A 22735-nucleotide genomic window follows, 5' to 3' on the forward strand; every position below is an offset into this window, starting at 1 on the left:
AGAAATGCACAGTAATCATAACTGTGAATGTAAATAGGATGAACTCACTCATAAAATAGAAGTGCAGAACAGAATAGATTAGAAACCAGAATCCAACAATATCTTGTGTATAAGAGACACATTGGAAACAGAAACATACTCACAGAGTTAAACTAAAGGGCTGGAACAGAATCTAATATGCTTCAGTTGAAGTTAAAAAGGCAGGGGTAGCAATCATTATCTCAGACAAAGCTAAAGCAAAACTAGACCTAATTAAAAGAGATAATCAGGGAAACTACATTTTGTTGAAAGGTACCATGGATAATAAAGTAACAAAAAATTTTTACGGTAAGTCTTTCTGATAAATGCCCCATTTCTCAAATATATAGGGAACCGAGTCAAATTTATAAAAATTAAAACCATTCCTAAATGGACAGATAAATTGTCAAAGGATATGAATAGTTTTCAAAAGAAGAAATCAAAGCTATCTATAGTCACAGTCTTTAAATCACTATTGATTAGAGAAATGCAAATTGAAACAACTCTGAGGTACCACCTCATAACTATCAGAAATGACCAATGCTGGAAGCAATGAGGGAAATTAGGTACACTAATAACCTGGGTCGCCTAGGTGGTTCAGAGAATAAAGTGCTGGGCCTAGAGTCAGAAACTCATCTTGAGTTCAAATCCATTCTTAGACACTTACTAGATATGTGGTCCTGGGCAAGTCACTTAACCCTTTTTGCCTCAGTTTCCTCATCTGTAAAGTGAACTGGAGAAGGAAATGACAAACCATGCCAGTATCCTTACCAAGAAAACTCCAGATGGAGTCAGGAAGAGTCAGACACAACCGAAAAATGACTGGAAAACAAAAATAAACTTTGGTGGAGTTGTGAACTGGTCCAACCATTCTGGAGAACAATTTGGAACTATAATCAAAGGGCTATAAAATTATGCATACTTTTTGACCCAGCAATACCACTACTAGGTCTGTTCCCCAAAGAGATCAAAGATAAAGGAAAAGGACCTATATGTATACAAATACAGCAGCTCTTTATGTGATGGCAAAGAATTGGACATTGAGGGGATGTTCATCAGTTGGGGAATAACTGAACAAGTTGCAGTATGCGATTGTGATGGAATAAGAAATGTGGAATAAGAATTGTGGTATAAGAAATGATGAGGGGGTGGTTTCAGGAAAAAAAAATATGGCAAGACCTATGTGAACTGATGCAAAGTGAAACAGTAAGAACTGGGAGATCATTACACACAGTAAGAGGAAGTAGATAAAGTACTGGGCCTGGAGTCAACTGTGAAAGGCTTGGCTACTCTGATCAATATGATGATCTAAGACAATTCCAAAGGACTCATCCTGAGAAAATGCTATCCACTTTCAGCGAGAGAACTGAGTGCAAATTGAAGTAAAATTTTCTCACTTAAATTTTTGCTTTGTTTTGATATGGTTAATATGGAAATGTTTTACATGATTTCACATGTGTAATTGATATAATTTTGCTTGCCTTTTTAGTGGGTGGGAGAGAATTTGGAACTCAATTTTAAAAGAAAATGAGGTTAATAAATAATTGTTTGAAAATAACAATAAATTGTTCTCCTGGTTCTGCTCTCTTCACTTTGTATCAGTTCGTACACAGCTTCCCAAGTTTCTCTGAAATCCTCCCCTTCATCATCACAATAGTATTTCTTTAGATTTGTATAGCCATAATTTGTTCAGCCATGACCCATTGATAGGCATACCTTCAGCTTCCAATTCTTTGCCACCACAAAAAGAGCTGCTATAAATTTTTGTATATATGGGTCCTTTTTCTCATTTTAAAAATCTTTTTTGGGAATATAAATCTAATAGCAGAATCACTGGTCAAAGAGTATGCAAAGTTTAGTAGCTTTTGGAGTACAATTCTGAATTCCTTTCCAAAATAGCTAGATCTGTTCACAATTCTACCAATAGTACATTAATGTATCTGTTTTCCTATAACCCCACCAACAAACATTTGCCATTTTTCCTTTTTTGCCAACTCTGACAAACTGATAGGTATGAGGTGGTATCTCAGATTTGTTTTAATGTGCATTTCTCTATTAGTGATTTAGAACATTTTTTCATATGGCAATTGATAGCTTGGATTTCTTCCTCTGAAAACTACCCCTTTATTTCCTTTGCCCACTTATCAGTTGACTCTTTTCTGTACATTTGATTCAGTTCCCTACATATCTTAGAAATGCGCCTTTTATCAGAGATTTATTCCAAAGTTTTTTCCCCAGTTTCCTGTTTTTTTTTCCCTAATTGTAGTTGCATTCATTTTGTTTCTGCAAAATATCTTTAATTTTATGTAATCAAAATTATCCATTTTACCTCCTGTAAGCCTCTCTATCTCTTGTTCGGCCATAAAGTCTTCCCCTTTGATGTCAGACTTTTATCTCAAATGTTCAGATGAACCTGATCAAGTGAAATCACAGATCTAATAAAATATAAGCCCCAACAAAAATCCAAAGTGACAAATTAGTGAACAAATGAATGAAGAAAGCATTTTTTAAGTATTTACTATGATAAAACATTGGACTAAGCAATGGGGATACAAACTGAAAAGTAGTAAGTTCGTCTTTGCTCCCAGGGTGCTCCCATTCTAACTGGGGGAGACAACACATGTGGAAAGTTTCATCTTCGAGTCAGATGGAAAGGTCCCATGGTCGTTTATGGTGCAATGGCAAAGCAGATAGTAATTTTTTCTTGAATGTCATTTCATTGATAAAATCCTATCAGTTTTTTATATCGAACTCTTTTATAATGGCAAGGACTAAATACTTATTGGAGGTATACTTAGTGGAACACCAATGAATCACACTGCCCCTACACTTGGCTCTTTTCGCCGGGAGTCAGGTTTTTGTGAAGCTAAGTGCTCAGTTTCACTCTTCCTCTCTAGTCTTGGGGATTGGAGGAGAGAGTGGGGGAGGTGAGGTGGTGGTCTGTCCTCCTAGGAAGCAGACCTTAGGCTAACGAGACTCCATGGAAATGCAGATAGGGACTTAGGACCTCAGGGATCCTCTTCTAGCTGAATGAACAGTAAGAAACCAGGGATTCCCAGCACTTTTGTTTCCTTCGTGTGCTAGCCTCCTCCCTCCTTAAAGTCTCCTGCTGGGCAAGACAACAGCTGAAAACAGAGAGGAGACTAGAGCTCTCAAGGAAAGGGGGAGGATAGGACGCCAAGGAAGGGAAGTCAGTTCATAGGTAGGGCTTGGAAATGAGGTCTAGGTAGCTTTATTGTAAGTAATTGGAATTCTAACCATAACTTCTCCCCACCCCCCAAAAATACAACCGGTCTAGAACCTCACGGCTGGACTAGGCAACAGATGGTCCCAGAAAAGGCTTTTGTTGCAGTCTGTCCATTGTTTCTGTCATTCCAGTCATTCTCAGTTTGGATTTTAGGAGTTCCCCCCTCCCTTCCCCCTGAGCTCTTCCTACAATGCTTTGGTCCAGTCTGGCCACCACCCCCTTTTCTATCTGGTTTCAGCCAGCTCTAAGGCCAGAGCCCCAAGGCACAACTAACCTAGCCTAAGGGCCCTGGGCACTTACTTTCTAAAAGAAGTCTGACATTTACTGTCATTTAAAAGAAGCCCGAGTTCCTAAGAGGTAGAGAATAGACAAGAATAGTTTCCAAATGCTTCAGCTTTTTATTCTCAGGATCTGGATTGTGTTAGTTTTTTTTTTTTTTAATCTTGCTTTTACAAAAGTCTTGATTTTGCCTGAATGGAATAACTAGTTTAGCTGTGAAAAAAGCTGTGTATGAATTGTAGGGACTTCCAAAAAGAGGGGAATAAGCTCACATTTGATTTAAAGACCTGGTCCCACTTGTTAGGAAGAATTAGTCCTTTTCCAAATAGCATACCACAGGCCACTCAAGGGGACTTCAAGTGGTTTAGGGAGTACAAGGGTGTCAGAGTGGAACTTACATCTTTATTTTCCCAATAGGGAACTGTTCATAATACAAGGTGGTGCTAGAAACCAAACCCAGGAATAATTACTCTTCAATATGTCTGCTGATAGGCATTATTTTTGTGAAAAACACCCTTAATGTTAAAGACATTTTAAGTTTTGCCATTTCAAAGTTAATGCCCAATAGTCATATTTCATCAAATAAGAAATAACAAGAATCCCATCCAAATACTTGAAATATGCTTTGTGATAGCTAAAAGAATGTTTGGTTCTTGGATCACGTGCAAAACATGAATTAACACTGCAATTGAATCTACTTGTAACACTGCTACTGTATCCTAAGTTCCTTCCTCAAAATAGCATAATTCATTTGTCTTCCATTCTGTTTTTTCTGAATTATGAAGTTTTGTTTTCTGAAATGTTTTAACCACAAGTATTAGAAATGTAGTGCAAATAAAGGAGTCTGAGTACTTTGCTTCAAAAATCTTATGAAATATGATTGGTTTATTGAAACATATAAACAATACTAGCTAAAAGATGTTCCTATCTTCTGGTAGGAACTGTCGGGCCATTGCTTTGATCAGAGTTCCTAAATTTTTTAAAGTTCATTATCTTTACAATATTGCTATTATTGTACAAATTATTCTTCTGGTTCTGGCTTGCTTCACTTTGCATCAGTTCATACAAGTCTTCCCAGGTTCCCCTGAAACCATCCCCTTCATCATTTCTTATAATACAATACTATTCCATTACATTCATATACCATAGTATGTTCAGCCATTCCAATTGATGGTCTGCTTCCTCAAGTTCTAACTCTTTGCCAACATGATAAGAGCTGCTATACTTTTGTACATATGGGTCATCTTCCTTTCTTTGATCTCTTTGGGGGTATAGAAGAAGTAGCAGTGTTGCTAGTATCTTTGGGATATCAGTATGCTACTGCAATTGTCAGCTTCCCTAGACTTACACTTTATGACTTGCCTGCCTCTTTTGATCTGAGAGGCACAATGGCTAGAGAGAACTGACCTCACAACCAGGAAAATACGAATTCAGGTCCCTCCTATGACATATACAGGCTGTGTGGCCCTAACCAAGTCATTTATAAGCTGCAGGGAAAGTGCTGACCAACAATGGTATGTTTTTACTTCCCCAGTGAAACACAGGCCCGCTCTCTACCTATCTTCTTTCTCTCTGCGAATATATCTACATCCACATTGATATATCAAACATTTATAACATCACTTCTTATGCTCTAGTACCCTGCTGGAACAGCCAGCTTGCCATGACCTATGATGCATTTTTCCATTCTCTTTTGGATTGTCTGTCTTTTTTTTCCCCCTAAGGTTCAGGTGTTCCAAAATTCAATGCCACACAATAACCTACCAGTAGAATACTGACTTTAGGAATGGCCTTGTGCATCAAAGAAGTTCGAAATCATTGAACAATGTCATGCAGCCCAAATTCATCCTTATACTTGTTCAATTCTGGATCTACCTCATTACCCACCTATACACCCTGTCTAAGATAACACATACCCATGCTTAAAAAGTAAAGAGCCCTGGTCTATTTAGGAGTGAAGATGTCTGCCTTCAAATTCAAAATCTCCTAATGCCTGACTTCATGATCTTTGCCAAACCCATTCATTTAACTTCTCAATTTCCCCACTCTGCTTTACTGCAACAAAAACTGAAAAAATAAACATAAAAGTGCTTTAGAATACTAAGGAAGGTTACATTCTACATTTTTAGAATACAGTACCTCAAGTACTAAATATACTTTTATATATATATTTTGGTCCTGAAGTATAATTTCATCAGAAATTTGTGGCACTGAAACAACCCATCCACTGGTGCAACTTTTATAATTTATAGGCTTACAGAACTGCCTGGAGCATAAAGAAATACAGAATTGCCTGACTCACCCAAAACTTGAACTCAGGTCTTCGAGATTTCAAAATCACCTACTATTAGGAACTACTCATATATATTAGAATAATCACCAAACATGCTATTTGGAGCACCACATAGAATTCAGCACATGTTAGACTAATAGCATTTTGGGGTTTTTTAAGTCCAGAAAATTTGCTATCTTATGGGCCCAAGACTATAATTCTCTGAATAAACTGTTCAGCCAATGAAGAGAAAGAGGCATTATTGCCTGATTACTCTGACATCTGGCCTCTGCTGGATTTAAAAGCAGTTTTTAAAACTAGAAATCCCTAATAAAAATGTGTTGTGTAGTCTTCAAATATGAATGCAAGCAATGCTGGTAATAAATTCAGTCAAAATATTAAAACACCATAATCAACATGCCTTAATGAATGTAGCTGGGCAGCTAGATGGTTCGGTGGATAGAGTGCTAGGCCTGGAGTCAGGAAGACTCATCTTCCTGAGTTAAAAATCCAGCCTCAGACACATACTAGCTATCTGACCCTGGGCAAGACATTTAACCCTATTTGCCTCAGTTTCCTCATCTGTAAAATGAGCTGGAGAAGGAAATGGCAAACCACTCCAGTATCTTTGCCAAGAAAACCCCAAATGGGGTCACAAAGAGTAGAACATGACTGAAAAAGTGACTGAACATCAAAAATGAACATAAACCAAAAACAGTCCTAAAACCACAGAGCACATCCTTAATAGGATAAATTATAGCAGTTGACTGGGGGAGGGGGAATGAATGGGGGAGAGGGAGAAAAAAGCATTCTCTAAAGTAAAACCTGTCAATGCATTTCTACTTGCATTACAGATATTTCTTAGAAGATTTCATTGCAATACAGGGTTTTTCCTCTGGAATTAGCATCTATACTACACAGCAGGAATTGTATAGGACTGGGAGACAAATGTCTCAATCCTAAGAGAAAAGTGGAAAGGAATATGTATCATCCATAGCAAAATTTGTGGGAGGAATAACCAGGGTATTATACCTGAGGACAAAGAGAATTCAGAATTGTTTCTCTTTTTCCATTGTTCTTCCTTCTCTCAGCCTCCTTAATTTCCACAGCAAATTTTCTGGTTGAACAAAGATTCAAGAGTAGAATAAGGGCGGTCATCTGCGGGAGAACATGGATGAAAATCACACAGAAGGCAACTAATTATCCAGAAGGCAACTAATCACAGAGACAAAGTAGTGACAAAAGAGGGCTGGGGAATAACAATCAATACAAAAGTAAATGAAGAAAAACACAAGCCTAAGACTCATAACTTCACATGTGAATGGATTCAACAATCCAATAAAACAAGAGGCAAAATGGATTTAAAAAAAAAAAAAGCAAAGTCAACAATCTGTAATCAAGTAACAAATACATCTCAGAAGTAGACACATACAGAATGAGAAATGGTAACAAAATGTACTATACACAGAAGGCTTGGATGGATTGCAAGCTGCATAAATAGAAGTATACACATGTAAATGAAATCACAAAATCTACTTCCCAGAAGTATAGTTAGGTTACAGATTTTCTAAAGTCTTCTAATATAGATAGGACCTTAATTGGCCTTAATGTTTGCACTTGGTAAATAGTGCCCTCCTAACTGCATTGGAAAAACATGAGGTACTAGAGTTGGAAAATGTAGTTGAAATACGTGATGCCAATTATCAGTAACCTGTTATCCATGCTTCTCGGGGAATTAGGGATATTTTTGGTCATAGAATTTCCAAGTCAGAAGGTACCTCAAGGATCATCTTATCCAGTACAAGAATTCTCACTGTCACATCCCTGAAAATAAATGGTCATACACCAATGACAGGGAGCTCACTACTTGCTCAAACAGCCCATTCCACTTTCTAGAAAGCTCTCATTATTAGAAAGATTTTCTTCTAATTTCAAATTAGATTTGAAATCTCTTTCCTTGCCACTTCCATGTATTGCTTGGGGCTCAAACCAAATAGCTTTTCAATTCATATATTTGAAGGAAGCAATCTTGCCAACCCCAAAGTGATCTCTTCTTTAGGTTAAGTATCACCAAGTTTTTTCAACCAATCTTTTTATGCCATGATTTCAAATCACCCCCCATCCTAATAATTTCCTCTTCTTTATAAAAGATGGCTTGAGAAACTGTACACAACTATATAGATGTAATCTAACTAAGTTAGAGAATGGTAGGAGAAATTTTGTGTTCCTGGCTTCTCCAAAGCTCTGAAAAGGTTTTGAACAGAGGGTTGATGACATTTGATGAGTTATGGTGCAAGGTCTAGCCTAGCTAATTATGGAAAGGCTCAGAGTCAATGCTGGCTTTCAAATAATGAATTCTTTTGAGCCACAGAAACACTAGAAAACATAAGGTCAGCACCTATGTTGGTGGAGGGAGGAACCATTCCAATCATGAATCCTCAAAAGTGAAATAAGTTGATATTCATTTTGCTCTTATGAAAAGCTTTGCAATCCTTAAAGCCCTATAGAAACATGGATTATTAAATATGTACTTGTGCAATTCAGTTATCTTTTATACCAGTGCATGTCTTTATAGACATAGCTCTATTACATTTCCACTTCTTAAGATTTGGAATCCCAAAGCCAAAATAATCACCATCTTTCTCAACTTTGTGTCAGCTACAAACTTGAAAACTATGTCATCTATACCCTTCGCCCAAGTCACAGATAAAAATATAGAAGACAAGACTTAAAACACCCATTGGTTTTTTAAGATACTCACAATCATCTAGCATGCTTTACTTTTGGGGGGGATGCAGATCTGTAATGTTACTGGTGTGAAGAATACCCAGTAAAAAACATCCCTCTACCAAGGCAGATATGCCAGTTTTTCTTCAGTTTAACATGGTATAAAGAGAGTATGCTTTGGGCCCCCCAAGGCTAAGTGACTCATCTAGGGCCAGCACTACTCCAAGCTGTCTTTCTATTCTTTTTGTTTCAAAGTGCTTTCTTTCAGCTGTAAACTCATTTCCCCCATAATTTTGCACACTAGTATGAACCAGAAGCTATACAGTACAGGAGACACTTATCTATGCATTAGGAATGAATTCATCTTAAAAGCAGAACTGAGCAAGAAGACTGAGTATAATCTTTTAGTCTTTCTCGGTTCTGTTAACATTTTCCCCTCAAATGGTTGATGGACCAATGCTAGACAAATAACTTTTCTCCCAAAGGTCATTTGATTTGGCTCTCTTAATCCAAATAAGTTAGAAATAACCTTCTCAAACTTGTGAAAAACACCCAAGCACATCCACCTATGTGAATCCAAATGAGGATGAGGCCTTAAACTTGCTTTGGAATGACAGATAACGGATTACAAAGCTAGTTGTACTAGTTGTTAATTCCCTATTTTAGATCTATCCTAAGTGGATTTGCAAATTCTGAGAAGTTTAAACTTCCTTCTAAGAAGAACAGGAAAATATAATAGCTGGGGCAATTTCAGTTCTGGGTTCAAAGACAAATATTTTAGGAAAAGGCCTCCTTACTTTGCTAATTACAACATAAACAACATCTTCAAAAGATGCTTCAACACCTATAGTGCCTTTGTTAATTTAAACAACATAAATAGTTCCCCATGCCTCTGCTAAGCAAGTAAGGCAAGTAGGTCCATGCTAAAAATAAGCAGTTCCCTAGTCCAGCCCACCACCCACTGGTACCACCCATACTGCTGCATTTCTAGACCTGTATTAGCCCGTATACAACCAAGGAAGAAATTATAGGAACAGATATAGAAGAGAAACTCAGTTCTTGGGCTAGAAGAGATTGATGCCCCTCTCCAGGGGCTAAAGGACACCATGGAACTTCATATGGCAGCGGAATTTCTCCTGCTCCATGAAAGTTTTTCCGCAAATTCCACAGGAGCAGCCCCCTCCTTCCTTGTTGTGAGATCGCCGGACGTGGCTGTCATGGGCAGCATGGGAGGCAAAAGCTTTGCCACAGTATTTGCACTTGAAGGGTTTCTCCCCAGAATGCTGCCGGATATGAGTTCGGAGAATGCTGGAAGCGGTGAAGGCCTAAGTGCCAGGAAGAGAGGAAAATTGGACAAATTAAATTCCTAATGAGAGGCAGAGGTCATTCTGTGGTTATGGTCTTGTTCTCCAGAAGACTTGAACACTTGTGGCTGGGTGGCCACAAATATAAGAACAGCTCCCTCACAGGACTAGATGAACCGAGTGAGACAATACATGGAAAACATTAACACTTTTCAAACCTTAAAGCACAATATAAAAATGAGGCATTGTTATTAATTATTATTATTAGATAGCTAAAAGGCATCCTATGAACTTTAGAAACATCCCACCATCACTATTACCTTTATTTTTTAATTAATTAATTCATTCATTCATTCATTCATTCATTTATTTATTTATTTTGGGTGAGGCAATTGAGGTTAAGTGACTTGCCCAGAGTCAAACAGCTAGTGAGTGTTCCATGCTTTATTACCTTGATTAATGAATATTGGTGCAGTGGTTAGAATTGCTGGATCTGAAATCTCAGGAAGATCTGAGTTTAAATGTTGCCTCAGACAAGTGCCTAATTATCTGTCTGACCCTGGGTAAGTCATTTTAACTTACTCTTCTGCCTCGGTTCTCTCAACTATAAAATGGGGGTAAATAACAGCCCCTACCTCCCAGAGTTGTTGTGAAGATAGTCTTCACACAGTGCCTGGCACATAGTAGGTACTTAAATGTTTGTTTCCTTCTCCTCTTATGTTAATAACAGCTCACATTTAGATAGTATTTTTAAAGTTTAAAGTTTATAAAGTGTTTTTTTACACCCAGTCCCAACAACAGCACTGTGAGGAGGGTGCTATTATTACCTCCCCTCCCCCACCTCTTTTACAGATGAAGAAAGTGGAGTTGAGAAAAAGTGACTTGCCCAGGGTCACACAGCTAGCAAACAACTGGAGCAGGTCTTCCTGACCCCAAAGCCCAACACTTGACCTACTATGCCATATTGCCTCCCTCATAAGAACAACAGCTAACATTTCTATAGTGCTTCAAGGCTTGCAAAGAACTTTACAATACTGTCATTTTATTCCCAAGAATAAATAAAAATAAAATAAAACCCAAGGCTTAGACTATTTTGAGACAAAAATAGTTTTTACATGTAATTGGGGAAAAAATAAAATATTAATTTTTTTAATGACTATATGTTGATATTGAACTCATGCAAAGTGAAGTGAACAGAACCAGGAGAACATTGTACACAGTAACAGCAACATTGTAACTGTGATCAAATGTGAAAGACTTTGCTGCTCTGAACAATACAATGAGATCCAATTCAATTCCAAAGGACTCATGATAAAAAAAGCTATCCACCTCCAGAAAGAACTGATGAACTCAGACTGAAGATTGAAACATTTTTTTTTCCACTTTCTTTTTTGGAGGACAACATAGATAATGTTTTATGTTTTGCATGATTTCAAATGTATAATGGGTATCATGTTGCTTATCTTTTCAATGGGTTGGGGAAGGGCAAGAGGGAGGGAGAGAACTTGGAATTCAAAATTTTAAAAATGAATGCCTAAAAATTAACACTAACAAATAAGTGCATGTACAAATATTTTTAAAAGGACTGTAAATTGAGAAGGAATTGACCAGCACCGATAAAGGGAGTCTCTTATATCACTGAAATCACAGGCCTAGTTCCATATCCCTATTTGCTATAGAAGCATCATGGTATAGTAGGAAAAAACCATTAGTCTTAACTTCAGAGGACTTGGGTTCACATCTCAACTCTGACTCAACTTACTAGTTGTGTGACTAAAGACAAGCCACTCCACCAGCCTAGCTTAGCTTTAGTCTCCTTCATTTGCAAAATGGAGTTGATAACACTTTCTTTAACTTGCAAATACAGAGCACTTTTGAGTCTCTTGACTGACATATGTAATTATCCCCATTTAAAGAGGTTCAATAAGGTAAACTTACTTGCCTGTGGTCCCTCAGCTATGAGTACCAAAGGCTAGATATGAATCCATGTCTTTCTGACTCCAAGTCCAGCACTCACTCCATTAACACACTCTTAAGTTCCCTTAAAGGGTCATTGTGGCAACATTCTTATTTGCAAATCAGTTCTTAACTCTTAAAAAATGCCTGCTCCCATTCCTTTTACTCTTATAGGTCCTGGTGAACTCCATTACTCTTATAAGGCCATAACCTAAATGCCCTAGGTGAACACTTAACTTCTAAAAACTAATTTAAATGTAGCAACTTGCCATGTCAGTGTTTGTGCCAATCCAATATTGTTTCTGTCATTTTCTAAATATGTGAATGAACAAAACTTTAAATTGGTAGGATGAGGAGGAGAATTAATGACTTTAGTAATGTAACTTTCAAGTTGGTCTTTAGGGGACTCCCTCAGCTCCTTAACCCCTAAATCTTATTTGGATGTTTGAATAATAGCCATCTCTATGAGCTGGGCAGCTTAGGTAGTGAGCAAAAGTCAGGAAGACCTGGGTTCACATACGGCCTTGGACAAGTCACTTAACCCTGTTTGCCTCAGTTTCCTGAGGCGAATGAGTTGGAGAAGGAAATGGCAAACCACTCCAGTATCTTTGCCAAGAAAACACCAAATAGGGTCACAAAGAGTCTGACACGACTGAAATGACTGAATAACAACAGCTCTAGGAGAGATAGTGTGGTATAGTGAAGGGGCATTGCACTTAAGAGTCAGGAAGACTTGAGTTCAAATTTCTCTCCCTCCCCTTAGACCCTTACTGTTGTGTGACTCTAGCTAAATCACTTAAACCTCTCTGCGTCAGTTTACTCATCTGTAAAATGAGGTTTTTATGAGATGGCCTCTACACGCCTATGAACTAAAAGCGCCACAGGGACAGATCCATCATCAATCTAATTTTGGTTAGAGTAGTTGTGCTCTCGCTTCCATTTACCTTGTTACAGTAGACACACTTGTATGGCCTCTCTCCAGAGTGGACCCTCATGTGCTTGTTGAGGCTAGAGGACTGGGAGAAACTCTTTCCACACATAGAGCACTGGGGACAAAAGGGTCACAATTAGCTAATGATGCACAAAGGCCATTAATACACTGACAGTCTCAAAGAAGTACATTTCAAAATAAGGTCCATGTGTAAGGAAAGCTGCTTATTAAAAAAGAGATGAAGTAAGGCCTGAGAATTAGGAGCTCCATTTCAGTGCTTGTCTTCAGAATATCTGTAGGCCAACCCGTAGTTACAAACCTTTCACATTCTTAACCTTCTCCAGACCCTATGCCCAATGTTAGGATCAATATAAAAGTTGGATTTATGGCCACAGCATAAATTCATTGTAGTTTAAGAACGACCTTCTAATTGAGAGCAGATTAATGAGTTCTGAATTGCACCTGCTGTTACTACTTCACAAGGTTTTTCCAAGGGAAAATAATAAATGCTATATTAGGCTGACTTATTACTTAGATCTGTGATCTCATTATTAGTGTTGGTACTTCCTCCTATTCATAAGCTTTCTTTGCCTGCCTATCTTGTAGGACCCTTCAATCAATCAATCAGCATACATTTATTAAGCGCCTACTGTGTGACAGGCACAGGCAATACAAAGAACAAAAATAAATAATCACTGCATTTTAACGCAAAACTGGACACTCTAGGTAAACTACCCACTGTCTGAGCTCTTCCTTTTCTTCCTTTCCCTCCCTTCTCCTTTCCTTTCCTTCCTTTCCCTTCCTTCTCCTTTCCTTCCCTCCCCATCTCTTCCTTCTTCTCCCTCCAGCCCCAGGTTACATGTGGCAGTCAATATATATATTGTAACAGAAAAGGGCACTGGAAACCTGAGTTCTAACCTTAGCAATGCCTCTGACCTGCCATGTAACCTGGGGCACTTGTGTTTCAGATACCCTGGTAGAAGCTAGCTAAGGATATCCAGATTTTTGCCCTCATGAAACACACATCCTAACTTCGATAGGTGAATTTCAGGCACTTGAAAAATAACTGTGATATAAGATGGAATATTAAAAATGTAAAAGAGTACCCAAGTCTTAGGAGAATTGGAGGAGAGCTCACTTTCAGCTTCAGGGAGTAGGAAAGGTTTCATGAAGAAGGTAGTAAGTTAGGTTAAACTCTCTGAACCTCAGTTTCCCTATCTGTAAAATTAAGGGATCCAAATAGATAGAGATCTTCTAAAATCTCCTAAATTCTGGAGTTTTAAAATGACTTGAGATTAAGATCTGATCTTCTTACCTCGGAAGTTTAACGCTTTCTCCAGGTTTGAAGGCCTTTGAGGATTAATCTCATAAGGCCTAGTATTGTCCGTCTTTCATTTTCAAAGAGGACCAATGATGTAATGAATGGGTGGTATCTTGACTTGCACATGAATTGGATTTAAGTGAAGCAGTGTTGCAAGAAATCATCAGCCTTACTCTCTCTTCTAGAGTCTAGTGGCAAGACAAAAGTCAAGCAAACCATTGACGGCCCAGAATGCAGTGGATGACTTTGTCATCTTCTATATCTGACCAGGCTCTAAGTACTCCCCAGCACCTGCTTCAGCTGCCTTCAACACATGGTTCTTATCTACTCATTCCACCCAGGGGAGTCTTCACATGCTTCAGGTAGATATCCCCCTTACTCACCAATGAGTTTGAGAGCTGTGGGTTACCCTCAATCTGGTTTAGTCCAGCTGCTAAAGTTGGGTGACAGGTGGACACCAAAGGTGAATGAGCAGCCCTGAAAAGGGCTGGGCAAGCCCTCACACCGGAGATACCAGTCCTCCCTGAACACCCCAAACATCCTAATGAAGGCTCACTAAAAAAGAAAGAGGTCCTAGAGGAGCTAGAGGAGGGCTCTAACCTCCTTGGGGGGCAGGGACATTTCTTGCCTTTCTGGGTATCCCCAGCACTTAGGTGGGGTCTGACACTTCATCGAGCTTAACAAATGTTTGTGGATTGATTGATTCCTTTCTCCTTCCAAGGAATGGAGGGGGGAGCTCCTGATTCCAGTTTAGCCACTAATTTGCCTTGCAAATCCCTGGCCAAGTCATTTACTATTTTTCACATCTGTAAAAATGAAGGTCTTCATCTTTAAAAGTTCTTTCTGTGATTTCCAGTTCCTCCCCTCTGACATGGTACTCATGCCAGAGCCTGAAGATAGAGGAAAGCTAGGGTTTAAGGACAGAATGATAGTAAGGAGCAAGGAAAGGATGAATAGGGGAAGGAGTATAAAGAAAGCATGGAATGCCAAAGGAAGAAAAGTGGCCAGGGGAGGAGGGGACTGTTACTGGAGAAGAGGGGGGACACAGTTGATTGGACCATCATCAGGTTAGAGGGTTTAAGCCACCCTCTGCCAAGAGTGGGCCACCTCTCTTACCTTGTGAGGTCTGTGCTTCTCATGCACATGTAGGATGTGGATGCGAAGCCGGTCCCGCTTCTCAAAGGATCGACTGCACAAGTTACAAGGGAATTTACGGTCCCCTTGGTCCACACATCGAGTGTACTTGAGGTGCTTGTCTCTGTAATATTTGTAGGCAAACACTTTGCCACACCTTTCACATTTGTGACTTTCTCCAGACTCTGTCCAAAAAAAAAATCCCAAGGAGATCAGAGGCAATATTCCCTGGGTTGTCAACTCAACTACATGGAATGTAGTGGGTCAGAACCAGAGGCCTTGTTTTCATAGAGGAGGAGTTACGAAGCCAAGCAATCCAAGGTCTCACAACAAGTGGTAGCAGTCAAAAGACCAGGAATGAGGACACCTTAAAGGGTATCATCCTAAAACTGGTGGTCAGTTATACCCTTCTGCCTCCTAAAGGATGATGTGATTTTAGCCTTTAATACATCAGTCCCTGAGACCTTCCAGCTAGCTCACAGAAAGTAAGAGAATGTTTCATGTTCTTGAAAGTTACATGATAACTTTATTATATATTTAAAAGGAATAGCAAGTTGTAAAAAATAGATTTTCAGTTTCATGTGCAATCTTTTTTTTTCTATTCTACTATGTTATGGAAATGCTCATTTTATTTCTTAAGTTCAGAGTAAAATAAATAACCAAAGGAAGAAAGTAAGGGAAAGGAGATGGGGAAAGGGGATGCGGTTGGGGGTGAGGAAGAAAAACCCATGAATGAATCTAGGATATTCAGGAATCTCTATTGAAAGCATTCTCCAAGGCTGCAGGGAAGGTCATTATGAATTGACAACAGAGCCCTGGCATATTTAACAGGTGGCTAAGGAAATAAATGAGCTACTTGATAAATGACAAGAGAAGAGAATCACGAAATTTATGCTTAGCTTTTTTTTTTCCCATTAGAGTGGAGAGTCTATCACTTTCAATGAGGTGGCACTCTTCCTTGGGTCCCTGCTGGGAGCATTTTGCTCAGAGCTGGAATTTGCACAGATGAAGAAAAAGCCTTCCTGCTCCCTGGGGCAATGGGAAGGGCAACCTGGCAGGGAGGGGTCAGCAATCTTTTCAGACCAAACTGCCAAACTACAATAAAATGTAAGGTCAACAAAGAATGGGAAAAAGAACACTTATTGGTGGGAGTGAAAACTGACAAAGAAAAAAATACCAGTGACATAATATTCAGTAATAGTACAAATGAAACTTGGAACTCATTGAAAAATTGCCATACAGGCTAATTTGGAAATATGTTTTGCATGATTTCACATATATAATTTATGTCATATTGCTTTCCTTCTTAGTGGGTATAGGGGAATAGTTGGGAGGGAGGGAAAGAATTTGGAACTCAAAATTTTAAAAGAATGCTCAAAATAAATAATAAAATAAGTGCTTTAAATTTTTTTTTAATGTCTGGTGTTTTAAAAAACACCATATAAATTCCTGTTGCCTCCCTTGGTAGAATGTAAGCTCTCTGCCAGTAATCCTGCCCAGGATGGCAAAATAAGTAAATGTATTTATAAGCACAATGCCTGACATATAGTATGTGCTTCATAAGTGCTGGCTGACTGATCAACTGAAGATTAAAAATTAATGGACACACTACTGAATCTCTTTGCTTATTTCTCTTGAATTTTAGCCTCTTAACCTACCTTGCCAGCTCTTTTCCTTCTCTCTCTCTAGTTGCCACTCCCTCCCAAATGCCCTATTTGCAATGACGCCACTCACTCAACCCAGGCCTATTTCAATTACGTTGACTGCACCTCATCTTCATTCTCCTAAACAAAACCAGACACCCTGGTCTCAGGCCCCACTATCTTTACTCCCTGCATGCCTAGCCTACTGGGGGAGGCTAGAGAGGAAAGTCTTGGATGGAGGAGGAAAGACATTAACTAGGCAATACACCTTCCTCACCACAGGATGTCTATGCTTATTTAAATGAAGGTTAGAAAAACTCTTCCATACCCCTCACTTTCTGCCATCCAGTGGCACCAGACTACCAAAGGGGTTCACAACACAAAAGGTTAAGAACTCAGAGGCTAGACTGAGGTCTATTGTATTTCCACATCTTGAGCTCCCACTGCTTTATAAGGAAAATGCAACCTGCAGGAGGCTGGATGGAGGTGGGGGTAGGGAACTTACCTTCTGGAGGCTCAAGTAGCTGCTTCCCTTTGTCCACAACTTTCAAATTCACAGGGATACCCAGGAACTGTTGGTAGCAGTCTCCATACCACACCAGCAGCTCCTGGTTGGGGAGGATTTCTTTGCAGCTCTCATAAAATATTTGGCCTTGACACTGGACTGCTGACAGGTTCTGTTCCTCTGGAAAACGGGCACAGTTGACTAAAGACATCCAATTCCCACTGGCTCCTTTTCCATCTATGAAGTGACTCAAATGGCCATCTTCAAAGATCTAAACCAAACAAGAGGGGCAGTGGAGAGCAGAGGAGATGAAATAAGTGAGAATTCTGTCAGGAAAAGGAATATCCTCAATCTGTTTTTATGTATTGTTTCCAAATGAGAGGTTTGGATTAAATGACTTGTAAGATCTTCCAGTTTAGAACTAGAATCCTAAGATTCTTCTCTTTCCCAACCCCATTAGTACCTGGGCAAGTCACTTAACCTTACAATTACTTAATACTACAAGATGTTGCAGAGCAGGTGCTGACCTGCATTGGTAGAGGGAATTTTCTTACTGACAGAAATGCCAATCAACTCTTAAAAGTTTATAAACCTGCCAGGTCTTCCTGACTAAAGTTTTCATTCATTAAGTTGGGCTGTCTCTTTGGATGTAGCTACCTTGTGTTAAAAGGGGTATAAAGTGTTAAAGAGGCAGTGCAAGCCTGCAATCACTGCTACTGGGGGAAGTCAAGCCTGGTAGAAGATACCTCAGAGCTCCAGGGTTATAAACTGCAAGACAATAGCATATCTGCACTGAGTTCTGCACCAGTAAGGTAAGTGCCTTAGGGTCGCTGGGCCAACAGGATGCCTAAGGAGGGGCAAATGGACCCGGGTGTAAAACAACAGTTAGTAGGTCAAAGTTTCCATGCTAATCAGCAGTGGAATCAGACCTATGAATAACCACTGCGCTTCCAGCCTGAGCAAGAGAGGGAGATATAGGCCTGAAAAAAAGGGGGGGAGAGGAGGGAATAAAGAGATGATTCTTAAGGTATGTGTCTACTCAGATCCTTGATGCAAAGATAATGTATTTATTTAATATATATTATGCTTTCATACATAATGTATTCCTTAATCAATTTTCAAGATAGTCCATAAAATAGGGATATATATATAAACATAAGTTGCCCTATGATAAATCAAATAGAATATATAATACAACAACTATACATGTATATTATATACTTCCAGGTATTGTAGTCTTTCTGGGTAGCTGTAGCCCTTCCCTAAGGAAATCTATCATCTGTTGGTCAACATTTTAGTGATGAGACTGGGACAATCACTTCAATTCTCCAAACCTACTTCTCTATCTATAAACAAGAACTATACAGCTAGGTGACACAGTGTTGGACTTTCAGTCAGAAAGATCAGAGTTCACATACTACCTCAGACACTTACTGGCTGTGTGATCTCAGGGCAAGTCACTTAATCCCTTATCTGCCTCAGTTTCATCGTCTAAAATGTGAGTAATAGCACCCTACCTCCAGGTTCGTTTGTGAGGATAAAATGAGATGCTGTTTGTAAAGTGTTTTATAAACCTTAAAGCATGGTTTAAATACTACTTATTATCATTATTAATTTTTGTACTAGGGCATCTATACATTGACTTTTTCCTCCTTTGCATACTTTCGAAACTATATAAATGAATTTCATTATTTTTATTTTTCATAATTTTCATTATTATTTATTTCATTATTTTTTCATTGTTTTCCGTATGTACTTATAGGAATGGGTATAGGTCATTCCCAGAACAGTTTCATAAAAGGGACAGTCCAGACAGCAGATTATTAAGTATGTGCATATGTAAATCTCCCCAGAAGGTTCTCCTACCGGGTTGCCAGAAGATCCCCTCCCAGAATTTTCCCCTTACTGCCCCCTAGCCCAAGGCCTCCCCTCCCCCAAACACCCCCCCCTTCCCTTCAGTGGCCAGTCAAAGGAGATGATTGATTTACCTCCCACATCAGGGAATTGTCACCATAGGTCTTGATCTCACTTGCGTTGACCACTTTACCTAGAAAGGGTCCAAATCTAACCCCCTTGGGAACAAGGTTGCTGCAGAATACACCAAATTGTGGGACGTCACCACACATAGTCTTCAGTACACACAAACCTGAAGGAGAAACCCAAGGTGGGGAGGAAAAGTTTATAGGAGGAAAATGCAACTTTGATGGACTGAAATGGGTGGAGAAGAGGAAAGGTTGGAAGTGCCCCTGGTTTCAGGGAAAGTTTGTCATAGCCCCAGAGTTCCACTTACCTTCAGGTAACTTCAGGGAGTCTTTATCCAGAGATTGAATCACTGATTCTGACCCTGCAAAACATGCATGCTTTCATAAAAGATCTGAGGAGAGTTAGGTTAAGAGGAAGGAGACAAGCTCTGAGGACAACACTTCAGGTCAGGGCTCCTATTTTCTTATAACCCCCTCTGGCAGTCTGGGGAAGACTCTGAATGATGTTTTTAAATGCATAACATACGTTGGATTACAAAGCCAATTATCTTTCACCCAAACATTTCTCCAAGACACAGAAATGTTTATATTATCCCCTTTGGGTCTTGGAAGGGCTAAGCAGGGAAGTTTTCTGTATGTGGCTGCTACCAAGTGCCCATTGGAGTGCTACTTAAAGTGCTTCAGAAGATACAGGGATCTCAATCTGGGCACAGTGCATATTAGCCAAACAGCAGCCAAAGAATCCATTCCCACAAAATAATCTTCTGTAGCAATAAAGACTCGCCTCAGTACAACCGAAACCCCTTCATCCATATACACTCACATACATACACATCACCAAAACCTTCACAGACGCCAAAGCCTACACACAGGAGGTCCTCGATGGGGTCAAATCAGCCCCAAAATGAGAAATTCTTATTCTGTGGTCTATGTGCCCATGCCTTCTCTTTTCACATTTTTGAAATTTAAATTGTTAGTTAATGTAAATAGCAAGAATGAAAAAACAAAAAGAAAAAAGAATGCTGCATAATTATTATTCAGTTAGCCAGCAGGGAAGATTAAGAAAATGCAATGCCTATTGACTGAGGACCTACTATGTGCCAAGCACTGTGCTTTATAAGTAAGCTCTGGGGATAACAAAGAAAGGCAAAAGACTCCCTGCTTTCAAGGAGCTCTTAGTCTAATGTCGGAGAAAAGATGCAAAGTATGAACACACACTATGCGTAGGATACACTGGAAATAATCACTTCTTTAAAAAGCACTAGAATTAAGGGGCATCGGCTTCCTGTAGAAAGCGGGACTTTAGTTAGAGATTGAAGAGAGCCAGGGAAGCCAAGAAGCGGAGATCAGGGAGACCATTCTAGGCATGAGGGGCAGGCGATGAAAAGTCGGGAAATGAGTGTCTTGAAAGAATAGCAAGGATGCAAGTGTCATCGCATCTCAGAATACAAGCTTGGAAGGTTGGGGTGGGAGGGGAGTTATGAATGGTCTAAGAAGATTGGAAAAGTGTTATGTGGAGAAGGCATCCGCTTATGAACATCTCTGGCTGCTAGATAAATGTTTATTTTTGATCCTGGAGGTAACACGCAGCCATGTTTCTAACTTGGTGCATTCCCCCCTCTCAACCCAAAGCAAGGAGGTGCATTTTCTCATAAGCAAAGACAGGTCTTAGCCATAATACTCAGCTCGCCCCGCTCAATAAAACTCGAGGTGCTCTCTATGACCTCCTGGATTAAATCCAAACTCCTCGGTTTGGCATTTAAACAACTTTGCCTTTTCCTATCTTTCCAGGCATCCTACAACTGACTCGCCTCTACATATTCTGTCATTCGCCTTCTGACATTGGTCTTCTTTAGCAGTTCTTTGAACAGAGCATCCCCATATCCCAATTACATGTTTTTCCATCGGCTGACCCCTCATGCCTAAGAATGCTCTCTCCTGTCTTCCCAGTTCAAATCCCACTTTCAGCAAGAAGTTTTCCGCCGCCGCCCCGCCCCCGCCCCGGAGTTACCACCACCACCACCTACACACAGACACCACCGCCAGTGCGTTCCCTCAGAGATTACATTCAATTTAAAGTTTTTATTTAGTATGGGCATAGTAATTAGCAGGTTGTTTCCCCAATTAGAATGAGCTCCTTGAAGGTAGGGGCTGAAGTTTTGCCTTTCTTTGTGCACAAAGCGGCTTACCGACGAGTAAGCGCTTAATAAAAGCTGGTTGAATAACTGACAGATCAACACCTCCAGGCCTAGGTTACCTAGATCGATCATTCCAATAATCACCTCCTCCCGGCCCCCTTCCACTTCCCTCTCCGTCTCTCAAATTCAAGAGATAAAATGTCCCTAGATGCCTCCATCCCTCCTGTGAATCCTCCAGTTTCCACCGATTCTTCCCGGCCAGGTCAGCTCAACCCTCAAATTCGTTCAGTCCTTTCCGCCCTTACCTGAGCTGTCCTCCGGTACCCGGAGCCCGGAGATAGCGCAGCGCAATCTAGTGGGCTGCTGCTGCGAGCGTATAGCCCCGTACAGGACTAGACGCAACTCCTCCTCGGTAAAGTGGTACTGCCGCGGGGACTCAGGTTCTGCGCTCTGGGAGGTAGGGCCCGGGTCTAGATAGCGTCTCTTTCTGGGGGAGTAGGGAAAAAACCGGTTGGGCGCGGGGCCGGTAAGCCACTGGGGAGAGATCTTGGGTGACGAGAGCCTGGTTGGCCAGGTGACCGAGGTCTCCGCCAGCGGAAGGATGAGACTGAGGCCGTGGCTGCTGTTCTGACACTCTTTGTTACTGCTGCTGCCGCCGCCAACGCCGCTGCTGTCCACAGTGAGCAGCCCCTCCTTGGGGAAAGGCGGATGACCTTCCTCTGGGGACACACTGCCAAAGAAGGGCAAGGATCCTGGAGGCAAGTTATAGAAAGGTTCTCTCGGCAGGGCCGCACCGTGGTTTAGGAAACTGGGCATCCCGTTGAAGCCGAAGTGGGACAGAGCGGTGGAGTTTATCACTGGTCTTCTCAAAGTCTTGAGTTGATGGAAAAACTCCGGGGAGCTACTCAGGGGAGAGCTGCCCGGGGGCGAACTGGTCAGGCTATCCCCATACAGGCTGTGGGGCAGGAGAGGAGTGTAGTAACCAGCCACGTGGGCAGGGTTGCTCCGGAGGCTCTCCTCTGCGTACAGCTTTTCCTGGGACCCCAGCTCACCAGTCAAAGATACGGCCATGCCCAGGGCAAAGGTGCGAGGTTAGGGGGGTGGGGAGGGGTGAGTCTGCAGTCCTTAGGGACAGGAGATTCCTAGGAAATCTGCGGGAGAGTAAAGAGACCAAAGCCAGTCAATGGGCGGTGCTGTAGGGAGCATCCCCCTTCCCAGTCTAGGGAAGTAAATCTCTGGAGGGTAGAGTAGGACAAGAGACACACCTAGGTTCTTAAT

At 40.5% G+C, this 22735-nt stretch overlaps 1 protein-coding gene across 1 annotated transcript; it reads right to left on the minus strand.

The window, feature by feature from the left end:
• Positions 1–9637: 9637 nt before the first annotated feature.
• LOC114053747 (PR domain zinc finger protein 14-like) lies at positions 9638–22528 on the minus strand. The gene is made up of 7 exons (XM_027876886.1): positions 21763–22528; positions 19628–19681; positions 19326–19483; positions 17338–17608; positions 15172–15374; positions 12748–12849; positions 9638–9868 (listed from the first exon to the last, which is right to left on the minus strand). Exons 1-7 carry the CDS (start codon positions 22526–22528, stop codon positions 9638–9640), a joined length of 1785 nt encoding a protein of 594 aa, XP_027732687.1.
• Between the last annotated feature and the right edge of the window lie 207 nt (positions 22529–22735).

The sequence above is a fragment of the Vombatus ursinus genome, unplaced genomic scaffold (assembly GCF_900497805.2).
Source record: "Vombatus ursinus unplaced genomic scaffold, bare-nosed wombat genome assembly UNPS02014812.1, whole genome shotgun sequence".
NCBI classification, from domain to species: Eukaryota; Metazoa; Chordata; class Mammalia; order Diprotodontia; family Vombatidae; genus Vombatus; species Vombatus ursinus.

Bases quoted from the DNA above. Each gene is read 5' to 3' on its own strand.
- LOC114053747 (XM_027876886.1), bottom strand. From the start codon at position 22,528: ATGGCCGTATCTTTGACTGGTGAGCTGGGGTCCCAGGAAAAGCTGTAC. The intron at 19,484-19,627 runs GTAAGTGGAACT...TTTCTCCTTCAG, and splicing joins CTCCCTGAAGTTACCTGAAG to GTTTGTGTGTACTGAAGACT. The intron at 17,609-19,325 runs GTAAATCAATCA...TGTTTGGTTTAG, and splicing joins ACAATTCCCTGATGTGGGAG to ATCTTTGAAGATGGCCATTT.